General features: G+C 27.4%; 1 protein-coding gene across 1 annotated transcript in view; it reads left to right on the plus strand.

Annotated features, from left to right (window-relative positions):
- Positions 1-13,206, plus strand: part of LOC100214840 (peroxisomal acyl-coenzyme A oxidase 3) — a 46,774-nt gene that overhangs the window by 16,234 nt on the left and 17,334 nt on the right. The window contains exons 4-7 of the mRNA XM_065807250.1: positions 5,371-5,600; positions 5,954-6,236; positions 6,469-6,597; positions 6,791-6,911. Of these exons, the coding sequence (XP_065663322.1) occupies positions 5,371-5,600; positions 5,954-6,236; positions 6,469-6,597; positions 6,791-6,911 (763 nt within the window). The remainder of the gene's footprint in view (positions 1-5,370; positions 5,601-5,953; positions 6,237-6,468; positions 6,598-6,790; positions 6,912-13,206) is intronic.

The raw sequence follows: 13,206 nt of genomic DNA on the forward strand, positions 1-13,206 counted from the left end.
TTGCCAAAAAAATTAAGGCATTTTTTAAAACTGGGCGTTTCCATTTCTGTGCGTGATTTTGTGTTTTTCTTTGTTTTAACAATTAGGAGCTGGTAATATGCATACTGTTGGGATTTTCTTAAAGGGCGACTCTGACAAAAATTTTTTATTCATATTTTAGACTACCTGAGTATTTAAATAAATATATTTTTATCATTTTATTTTTTTTGAGTGTTAATGTCGCAATAGTTTAAAAAGTATACAATAATTTTCTAAATGCTATGCTCAATTAATAAATACTTGAATAAATGCTCTATGTAGAAATACTTGATTACTATTTCTATGCTGCTATTTCTCATCAAAAATATATAAAATATGAGTTGTAGAGATATAATATTTCACTTGAAATATTTGCAAACAATTAATTTTTTATAAAATCAACTACATGAAATATAAAAATTTGCAAATTCCATGGGTGACCATGAACTGCATTTAAGCGATTGCTGTGACTCTATGATACATAATGCAATCCTTTAACTTGCTGCAAAAATCTTTACTAATATTTAAAATATTATTTAAAAAAAAGTATACTGCTATTACTTATATTTTCCGAAGAATTTTAAGTTAATTTATCTAATAACTAAAGTTTGCATTTTTCTGCTCTGTGCATGATTTTTTGGAAATGCCTAACTGCAATAAATCTTTTTTGTTCATTAAATACCTTGATGAAAAATCGTGTAATTTGATGTAATTTTTAATATAATTCATAAAAATTAATTTTTATGAATTACAACCGTCAAAAATGGTAATTAGAAAGTTCTATAATATGTGTATAAGTAGAAGTTAAGTACAAGTAAAAGATAAGTATAAGTAGTAGATAAGTAGAAACTAAGAAGAACTATTAAAATTGAAATTTAAAAAAAAAACGCAATGTTTTGAATAATCTTTTTTTAAATTTTAATACTGAACAGCAGCTGCTGCCGTTACTAATTCATGAGTGTTTGATGCTCTTTAAGTCGCGGCAGCCATTAAACCGAGTTAATAGTGAGAAATCTCTTTTTGTATAAAAAAATGTCAATGAAAGTGAATGGAAATATCTAACTTATGTAAACTTCAAATTATGTAATGTTGAAACATATCAAGTTTTACAGTTGTTTTTTTTCACTTTCTTTCTGAGAACTTTCACTTGAGAATTGCATTGCGGCAACATCTCCTTAATTTTGATCTATAGCTTTCATTTCCATTTTATAAAGTCTTTTGTTTGTTAAATAGTTTTAAAATCATTGTTAGCCAACACACCTGTGTGGCTGAGTAGTTAGCTTGCTAAGTTTCTTAAGCAAAGCACGGTAGTTCAAATCCTACTGTGGAACTTTTTTTTTTTTTTTGATTTTTTTACAAAATATAACACTTTTGAAGTTTCATAGGTATTATATACATAATATATGTAAAGATATTATACACCGTAACATAAGGGAGAGAATTTTAAAAAAAAACTTGAAATTTATAAAAACATCAAAACAGCTGGAGAAATTTGTTGCGCATATGTCAAGATAGTTATAATATTAATTGCTCAGGTACTTAGTCCTAATAAGCTGTGAATGGTCTGAAAAAAAAATTATGGTCTGAAACTTGAAAAAAAAAAAAAAACTCGTCCTGCTACTCCAAAAGGTGCTGCTGTGGAGGAAAAAAAGAAAAATGCCCATATCCAGCAAAAACTTTGAAAGTTCATATAAGTAGATAAATAGCTGAATAAGTATTAAACCCATATTTTACAGACCCTAGACCCATATTTTACGGGTCATAACAGCTAGTTTATAATAACCTTATAACAAAATATCCTTAACATTTATTAATCTCTTTTTTGGCTGTTGATTTATTTTGGTTCTTCTATGATACAAAAGCACATTTTGAAGGTGATCTTCATTTCTTGTGGCATGAATAAAGTATTGGATTAACTATATGTTCTGCTCCCTCTTTGACCACTCTAAGTTTGTTAAGTATTTTTATGAAACCTTGGAAGTTTGTTTTTTAGACAGATCTTTATTATTAACCCAACTTTCAATGTCTTTCTTACAAACATCAAAATATTTACAATCAATTCTTATTAACTAGTTGGGCTAGTTCTGTACTTTCAAAGCTTTTAAAGCTTTTTGTTTTTAATAATCAAACTCTCATTTTTTTTTAAGTTTTTTTAATCTTATTTCTCTCCCATCAAGCTGGAAGCAACCACTATTAAGTTGGGAGTTACTAGAAGACAAATAGAGTTAAAGAGAAAGGAAACAATTGATAGAAGACTTAAAAAGTTGTAGGTTGTATGAGTCAGGAAAACATAAAGATGGGAGAGGGTTCCAAAGATTTAAAGTGCAAAAGAAAAAACTAAACAAATAAAAGTTTTTAGAGCATGCAGGGACATGTACAGAGATAGACAGATATTGAGAGACAGGTAAAGAGATGTGACTTGAGGTAATTCCATGTTAAATCAGCATGTCACCCTATGTTTTGGATTTTGTTAATTTTTTATGTTTCTATAACATATAAAAAATAAATTTATAAAAATTAAGTAAAATAAGTTTATGAAAATGAGAAAAATCTGAAATTTAGAACCTCCAATTCCTTGTGGTTCTTGAGATATTCAAGATTCAAATTTCTTATTTATGCTGACTTGGCATTTTTTGCAAAATGCTTTTTTGTCATTAAATACCAATACTTTATAAATGAAATATCATCCTGAAATTTGGTACATAGACAATCTTCCACATGATTCAAATAACAATTGACAAATTTTTTAGACCACTTTAATTACATTTAAATTGAATAACAAAGACATACATTATGAGGTATTTTGACAGTCAAAATGGTGATGTCAACTTGATTTTTTTTTTGAGGCATTATTACAACTTATAATATAGGTAACAAACATCAATGAAAGATATATTATTGCATTTTTCGACTTTTCTAAATACAGCCTTTTAAATTTTTTTATGTTGTAAAAAAGTTATTTTGTTGTCTTTGAGGGCAATGATAAATTTATACTTTATTTCTAATTTTTGGTACTTTGGGGAGGGCCAAAAGAATGGTGAAAGTATCTTGTTCCTGAAAAAAATTTATAGTGATCATTGCATCGTTGGAACCACCTGAAGGAGAACAAAGAAAAACTGAATACAAGCTAGGGTCGGAGACAAGACACAAATCAAGGAGTGAAAGTAAGTGATTAGGGTTGTCTGGAAAACGAGGTAAGATTTAACTGCTGGAAAGTTACTTCAAAAACCACAAATATTTATGAAAGATAAATTGAAATAGTTAAGTGGTGGGAATGGTTTCTTATGTTTAATAATTTAGGTTACTTTAGGCATGGTTTAACTCAAAGAGAGCTTGATATATCTATAATATAGCTATGCAGTTGTCTCAGTCCTGCTAATTAACCCAAGTTCGTAACTTAAGGCACTTTATGTGGTCTTGACAATGTGCACCCATAGTATTAACAGGGGTACTGTCTATGTACAACATGGCATTGTTAATGCTCTAATAATTTACAGCTGTTGATGCAATCAGCATATCTGAGAGCTACAACAGAGTTTGGGAAACCTTACTGCCAGCCGGCCTCAGAACCATTAAACTAAAGCTGTAGCCTTTCAATGCGATAACAGCAAGAGTTGCATAGCCACTATCAAGGAGGTAGAAACAAAAGAAGATCCAGCATTTATCATCCTAGGCAGTAAACAATGTAACAATGATTTACATCTATGCTAGCCTAATGGATGAAGATAGGGTTTGAGACTGGTCAACAGAGTTTCTCTGCTTACCCCTAAAGTCTTTGACGAGGTGGCCTTCTACAAAAAAAGTAGCTGGATGCAGTTGACATCTTCCCAAGATAAATATTTTTTATCAAGACACCATCTCTAGCATTTACTCAACTAAGAGCCTCAAGGCAGGATATTTTTAAGTCAAAGTTTATTTCTCCTAAATTTTGCATGGCATAAGGCAGGTGTACTAGGTTACATGATATTAGTGGCAGGGCGATTGTGATGATCCTGAACTTGATCTGACTTGGAGTAGTTAAAAGTTATGTAAGCAGTACTTTAAAACATTAATGTAGATATTTTGGACATGCATTAGGAAAAACATCTAAAAGTATACAAGAAAATAAGGTGAGCATAAGTTTTATAGTTAGAATCACTAGTTGGTAACTGAGTTCACACTGCATCAGAGATTTAAGCAAACATAAATATAGTAACTTTTGGGTGAGAAAACATGCCAGAGGTTCAGACAGAACACAAACATACAAATAACAAATAATATCAATTCAAATACTTTCAAAAGCTTCTGAAGCTTTTTGTTTTAAAATAATGAAACTTGTATTATCATTTTAAGAATCAAAACTTGTTTTTATTTTGTTAAAATGTTTTGATTACAGCATAGTCATCCTCAGTTGAAATAAATGAATAAAGTTGACATAAAAATAGTAAAAATAAATTATTAAAAAAAAAAGAGTACAACATAGATTAAAATAATCTTATTAATACACAAAAAAAAGTAATTAAAAACATAACAAATGTCATAAAAGGTACAAAATAAAAAGATAAAAGCTGGTAAAAATGTTATAACAAACTTAATTGAAAGTGTCACTGTTACATGGTTCACTTATTAAGTTTTTATTTGCGCTATAAATTGATTGCCTATAATAATTTTTTAATCAGGCTAAACTTGATATGTAATTGTAGAAGAATATCTTCAGATGGTACTACAAGGGATAATTAACATTTTTGTAGACCTTTTTTCATCAGAATGGTTTATTCAGTTTCAACCTATATATCTATTCTATTTCTTATATATCTATCCTATTTCATTATGTCTCAACTGTCCCATTTACATAAAAAACAGCAGAATATTGTTTTCACCATATTTGTTTTATTTGTACCATTTTTCAGAATTCTTTTTTTTTTTCTACTCAATTTTTTTTCCCTTTTCTTCATTAATTTTCTTCATCTCTGTCATCTGCAATGTCATTGCAATGAATGAATTAAAGATTATTTATTTATCTTTCTCCACATTTATGGATCTTTTTTCTATTAGCAAATATATCATATTCAAAAGCAAAGCAAGTTGCTGAAGTCTTAATATTTTTCCAGCTAGTTAAAAAAAAAAATTAAAATTGTGGTTGCTTGAAATAGGGATAAATTTTTATAATTTCGTATCTCTTCCAATGATTTTAATTAGCCTTAGAGACAATTAATTAAGTGATAATAAATAACTAAAAAATTTTAATTAATCTTTTCTTATAATTTTTTTTTTAAAGTAAGTCTCTTAGCAAAAGATCTATATATAGTATTTAATATAATTATAAAAGTAAATTTTTTCTACAAATTTGTTTTTTTATTTATTTTATTTCAGGAATTTATTTTGAATACACCATCTTTTCAAGATATAAAATGCTGGTCTGGTTGTCTGGGTAATCTTGCAATGTATGCTATTGTTTATGCACAACTTTACACATCCGATGGGGTGAAACATGGTTTACACCCATTTATTGTACAAGTACGCAATTATAACAAAGAACCTCTACCTGGTATTACAGTTGGAGACATGGGTTTAAAACTTGGCTTGAATGGGCTAAGTAATGGGTATAATTTTTGTTGTTAAACTCTTAATATTTTTTGTGTTCAAATGATCATCATCATCATCACCATGATCATCATCATAATCATTATCTTTTGAATCACCAATCACCTTTTCAAAATTTGGAATAAAGATGAAAGATTGTTAAATGGAAAGAAATGTTGTTGAAATACATGCCAGATTTTTGACATTCATTTTAGTGTATTTGTGTGTGTGTATATATATACACACACACACACACACACACACACACACACACACACACACACACACACACACACACACACACACACACACACATTTGTGAGTGTGTGTTTGTATAAAAAACAAGTATTTTGAAATATTTTTCCTCAATTAGCTACTTATCACTGAATAATGTTCGAGTACCTAGAACAGCATTGATAGATAAACAAGGTGGAGTTACACCCGATGGAGTATATATAACTCCATTCAAAGATATTAGTAAACGCTTTGGGGCTGTTTTGGGCACTCTATCTGGTGGTCGAGTTGGTATTACAGGATTAGCTATTTGTAATTTAATAAATGCTTTGACAATAGCTGTACGTTATTCTGCATGTCGTAAACAGTTTGGCCCTTCCGAAGAAAGTGAAGAATTACCAGTTATTGAATATCAAATGCAGGTGGTTATTGGTTTGTTGATTGTAATTTGCATATTTTCTAAGAGTTTATGTTTTTTTTATGCTTTAATTTTACACTTGAATACATAATAAGGCTTTCTTTTTAAAGTGTTTTTTTTTTTTCAATAATATTTTTTAAGTATTTATTTTTATCTGATATATTTTATCAAAAAACAAATTAAAAATGTTTCTTTTTACAATTTGTAAGTTGTTTTTTTTTAAATATTATTTTTAGCAATGGCGTTTATTTCCATATCTTGCAGGAACTTTTGTTTGGAAATCATTTTGTTCATGGTTAAATACAGAATTTTACAGAGTTACAATCACAAGCATGTCTAATTTTGCAACAAATCCTGATATTGCAGTATATAGTTCTTTTATTATAGTATTTATTAATTTTTGGTATCACACTGTATTAATAAATATCTTAGTGTTTTTTTATGTTTTAATTATTGTTGTATATTTATTAGATTTTAAAAGAATTGACAGTTTTATATTTATTTATTTTTTAAAATACATTATGTGAGCATGAACATTATTTTATATTGAATTTAAAGGCAGATGTTGGAAAAGAGATTCACATTTTGTCATGTGCTTCAAAACCTGTAGCATCATGGCTAGCCCAACAAGGTATACAAGAGGCTCGTGAAGCTTGTGGAGGACACGGGTATCTAGCTGGTTAGTAAATTCTCTTTACAAAAGATCATGCAAATCCTTAATTTTTTTTATTTTTGATTTCTAGCGTTTATTTGTCTAATTTATAAAGTTAGAAAAATAAATACTTTTTTAATATATTTATATATCATTTTTTTGCTATATATCTTGGTGGCCTAATTAGTTAGTTCATGACAGTTTAAATCTTTCACTTTCTCATTAAATTTTTCTTTTTTTTAAATCTTTTTAATTTTTGAAATTATAAAAATAAAACACTTCGATAGTTTTAAAGTTATTATATACATATTATATACTTATCTATATCTATAAATAACTCTTTCACCTGGCAAATAAACGGTCAGTCTTAATTACTGGGAGGAAGAATAAATTTTTAAAAAAGCTTAAAATTTCTAAAGATATAAAAATATCAGGAGAAATTTATTGCGTATTTTTCATCTATGATGGAGATAATTATGCTATTAAAATCCACTAGATAGCCAGAAAAAAACCTTTAAATTAAAGAAAAATATAATAAGCACCTCCAAAAAGTTTTTCGTTGAAGTTTTTGTAGAAGTTAGCAATTTTAAAGTAAGAAGTTTTCAAAGTATTAAACATTAATAACTCAAAGACAAGATTTTTATGCTTTGATTTTCTAATACTTACTAAGAACTATTAAAATAAATTGACTATATAAAGAATCAGTATACAAATGGTAGGTGAGGAGCAGACCTACCATGATTGATTATACAGCTATGGACCTCTAATAAATATGTGTGTATTTACACCACTACTAAAGATTCAAATCTGGTCAGTGTTTGTAACACAGTATCAATAAACATATTGCAGCTTTGTAGCTAACTATAACAAAACCACTACAACTGTATCAAGTCGGTAGCTACATGCTATTGCTTCATCAACATAGTTGTTTAAGATCACAAACATGAAAATGAAAAAAGTTTGACAAATATGAATATGCCAATTGCTTAAAGAACATTGGTTTTTTTATTTTTGTTTTTCTATATTGTATACAATTACAAAAATATGTGATAAACGTAAAAATAATGTATAAGTTATTATATAGACATATCTGCAACCACTAAACATTTTGAAATATTCTGTGAACTGTTTTTTTAATGTCTTCTTATAATTTAGAACAGCCCTATATATATATATATATATATATATATATATATATATATATATAAAAATATACATATATATATATGTATATATATATACATATATGTATATATATATATATATATATATATATATATATATATATATATATATGTGTGTATATATATATATGTGTGTTTATATATATATATACATATATATATATATATATATACATATTCTATATAAAGAAATATATATATATATATATATAATATATATATATATTTATTTATACACACACACACAGGTGGGCTGAAACCTAAAAATAAAAAAGTGTTAACTCTAATTTCTTGGTTTTTGATGCAACAAGAAGATTTATAAAATACATAATATTTGTTTACTTAACTTTTCATCAAGGTTAAGTGTATTCTTAGGATGTTCATTAAATCTGAAACTATTGAGACTTGCTCAAAACTGTCAAAGCTCAGAAAAAATGATTCAGTTATTTTTAAGGATATTGAAAAATTTTAAATTCAATGCATCACACAATCACATGCAATCACACAGCATTATGTTTGATAGAATGCCAGGCAGAAGTTATTAACTCCTTAGAGGATCTTCAAACAATGACACTAAGGCCCAAAGTTGGCTTTGATGGATCAACTGGACAAGCCTTTATACTCAAACATCAACAGAAAAAGAAAATAGAATTATTACAGATGAAACCAGTTTGTTCCTCACTTGCTTTGTGCCTTTGCAGTTATATGGATATAGTAATGGTGAAAAGAAGATTATTTGGTCCATCCCTCATCCATCAGCCACTTTATTTTGCAGACCAATAAGGTTCTCCTATAAAAAAGAAACATTAGATGTATTAAAAGAAGAAAAACAGGTCCTTCTCAACTCAATTGAAAAATTATTTACTACAAATTATGAAAAATTCAGTTTGTGGTTGCAATCCAACAAAAATGAATGACTTAAATACTGCAAAAAATCTCCCAGTTACTAAAACTGGACTCAAATGGGCTTTCAACTCTCCATGCATGGAAAACCTTCTCAAAATAAGCTACAAATAAACAATAAAGAAGTGGACTACACAAGAACCGTCAAAAAAAAATAATTCATGATAGAATACCATCAATTTAAAAGAAATTTTGCGATGAAGTTTGGCTTTTAATTGATTTTTCTAGGTCTTGTGTTTCAGGATTTTTAACCAACGGCAATACTGCTCGACGGTTCTTTCAAAATGCAAAGAAGACTGCTGAAATTCTCCAACTAGATGTCAGCATCATTAAGATGTTGTATGTTGTTTTGTGTACATTATCATCAGGATATGTTATTGATTTATCTCGGTTTAGAGACTTCTGCATCCAAACAGCTGAACCATGTGTAAATCAGTATACATAATACCACATGCCACAGAGCCTGCACCAAATTCTTATTCATGGGTAGCAAGTTGTGGATCGGATGGCTTTGCCAAATGGCATGCTCAATGAGCAGGTACAAGAAGCACGTAACAAGGACTTCAAGAAGTTCTGGGATTCTTTTTCAAGAAATTGATCCTGTTCTTAAACAAATTTAGACTTGTTAAGGAAACTGATGTGTTCATCTGATCCTATCATTAGTAATTTGAGAACACCACATTATCCTAAGAAGGAAGACTTTCCAGATGGTGCGCTGGAGCTACTGAAAGAAGTACCACTTGAAGATTTTGTACAAATATATTATATTGTTATGTTTTTACTGATGTTACTTGAATTGTGTTTCTGTTTCCATTTTTCTGCTTTCCTGTTCTGTATATGTTTCTTGCTACAAACATTATTATTTGTAGAATATATGTAATAAATTTGAATCTTTTAGAATGATGTTTAGTTAAATTTTATTTTTTTATTTTAAAATATTGAAATTTCCCTTATGTTACTAAGGTTAATGTGTAGTTGTTGTACAATATGGCTTTCCAGAGCAACCATATATGAAAATGTTACCAATCGACTAATAATTATTAAATTAGTTTATACAACAATAATGGTCCACTAAGCAGCATTTTATAAAAATATTTTACTTTTGTCCAGTTAATGTGAATTCTGGCCTACTGTGCATTAGAGGGGAATACTTTTTTTCATTTTTTAGCCTCCCCCTAATATATACATATATATATATATATATATATATATATATATATATATATATATATATATATATATATATATATATATATATATATATATATATATATATATATATATATGTGTGTGTATATGTATATGTATGTATACAGTGGTGATATTCGAAATTTTCAACAACTGGTTTGCTTAAAAAAAAGCTTTTAGATTACATATATTTACTTTTACACATATAATTATTTATTTACATGAAATAGAAACAATAATATTAAAATTCTAATTTAATAAGTTCCATATTTAATTTTGGTTTTCGCAAGGTGTAATGGGGGTTGCTTGTTTTACACGTGTATCACTTGCCAGATGATGTCCTTGTTGCAACCATAATTTAACAAATGGAATAGCGTCAAACTCTTCTATCGTTTTTCCCATTAAATTTATTGTCATCAAATGACTTGTTGTCTCTATTTGTAAAGAATTTCTTTTATTATAGATTATGTTATTCATTGTACTGAATCCTCTTTCAGCTTCGGCGGAATTAACAGCAATTACGTTCAAAATTCGTTTAGCCCTCAAAATACTAATTGGAACAATTGTAGCTTGTATATCTCTACCATCAACAAAGTCTCGAAAGTCGTTTACTGAAATGTTGTATTTTATTAGTTTATTTAGCTGCTTTAAGTCTATTTTCACCTTCAATCCATGGTGCTTCACAAATATCACCCTGCCAAGTTTTAGGATGTAACAAATTAAAACAGTTTAATAGATCATTGTACTTTTCATTTATATCGTCGAATAGTAAACGCGTTTTTAAATGTTTTACTAAACTATCATAAAATTTATCTCTAGAAAGTACAATTGATGATTTTTTCCCGTTAATTTCAAATGGAATATTGTACTTTTTAGTTTTAATTATATCATCTGCTTCCTTTTCATATGTTCCATTGATGTTTATTTGAAGTATGATAATAAACATAAAGTTTATCGAGAAAATATCTAAAATTATTTACTTCTTTTATTACATCATCTAGCGATAACTGAATGCGATGAGCTAAACAATGGCAAATGCTAATATTTGGAAGTTTTTCTAATATTTTTGCTGAACCTTTTTTCCTAACATTACACTAGTACCGTCTGAACAAAATCTGATAAGATTTTTGTATATTTTTCATTAAAACCATGTTTTTCGAGTACTGATATTATAGTTTCAAAATTATTATTGATGTTGCTCCTTCTAATTTGACAAGATCAATAAAAACTAATACACTATCTTTGACATCTTGAATTTCGGATTTCAAATAAATTATTAAAACGGCTTTGTGGGAAATAGTTGAAGCTTCATCAATAATAATTGAAATTTTTCAACCAGTATTTATCATTTTGTCAAAAATAATTTTTCAATAATTTTAATAATTCTACTTTTGTACACCAATGACATCACACATTTTCATTGCTAACAATATTAAGCCACTCATATTTAGTTTTAAAATAATTTAGTTGCTTATCATTCCAAAAATGTAATAAACCGTCACCAACTTGAACTGGTGACAGTTCAAGGTGGTAATCATAATTATTCTTACCTTGTTCTGCTTGTTTAAAATTTGAAATGTTTTCAGATTGGAATTTAGTGTCGTTATCACCTTTTTTTTTACATTTCCTTAAAAATCCATCCAAAGAACTCTGCCGTTTTATTCATAGGGTGAGAAATAATTTATTCTTATGCTACGAAAACTTATCAAAACTCAAATAAAACAATTTTAAGGAGTATTTCAACAGAATACTCTGGAACTTTTTTTCGCTTAGTCAGCGTATGTTTTGAACCAATAGAATTAGTTTGTTTGTAGTTTGGCGGGTTTTAGTGTTCGCGAATATTCTTTAAAATGTGGCCGGTTTGTCGCAACTAAATATTATTTTGCGTGGTCAATTATCTAATTCATATTAATAATTTAATTCAAATAATTTATATAATTCATATAAAAATTTACGAAAAGGGACAGTGAGTTATATTTAAATATTGAAGTTAGTCTTTTGTACCACACACAAAATATAATTCACAATTTAATGTAAAATACATATCATATTATCAATTTATTTAACTGTATATCAACCGGTATGGAAAACTTTGAAAATTTTAACAACCGGTACGGTTGTACCAGACCGAACAGGCTGAATATCACCACTGTGTGTGTATATATATATATATATATATATATATATATATATATATATATATATATATATATATATATATATATATATATATATATATATATATATATATATATATATATATCAAATTTTTTCTATGGTACTTTAAGTTTTATGTCTATACGGCAATCATCAGTCATTGAATACAAAATCAAAAACAAAAAACCCGCTAAAAATTGCAAAAAAATACTGTTTAGTGTGATCTTTTTGTTGCTAAAAGACATACTTGATGGCAACTAAAGAAAAAACAAAATATTAGCTAATCACCGGTGTCAAAAAAAAAAGATAAGAGGAATTTATTCTTGTGTCTGCATTTTGAAATCAATCAATCAAAATGCAGGCACAATAATAAATCTTATTTTGACACCGGTGATTAGCTAATTTTTTTTTTTCTTTGGTTGCCATCAAGTATGTCTTTTAGCAACATAAAGATCCCGCTACACAGTATTTTCTAATTTTTAGCGGGTTTTTTGATTTTAATTTTGTATTCAATGGCTGATGATTGCCGTATAGGCATGAAACTTTAAGTGCCATAGAAAAAGTTATTTTTTCTTCATTAATATATATATGTATATCGCTCTATTTGAAATATTTTTTTAATATTAAGCACTCTTCTACGATTATGAGTTTTGTTTTATTATTATAATACAAAGCAGACTTAAATATCAATATATATATATATATATATATATATATATATATATATATATATATATATATATATATATATATATATATACATATATACATTATAATTATTGACATTTAGAAATCAATTTGTAAACTAGAACAAACTTTTTGACAACAAGAAACAGTCTGAACTGAGGACTTTTTTTTAAATACTAAAATATAATTAAAAAAATAATGTT

This window comes from Hydra vulgaris, chromosome 10, assembly GCF_038396675.1.
Source record: "Hydra vulgaris chromosome 10, alternate assembly HydraT2T_AEP".
Lineage (NCBI taxonomy): Eukaryota > Metazoa > Cnidaria > Hydrozoa > Anthoathecata > Hydridae > Hydra > Hydra vulgaris.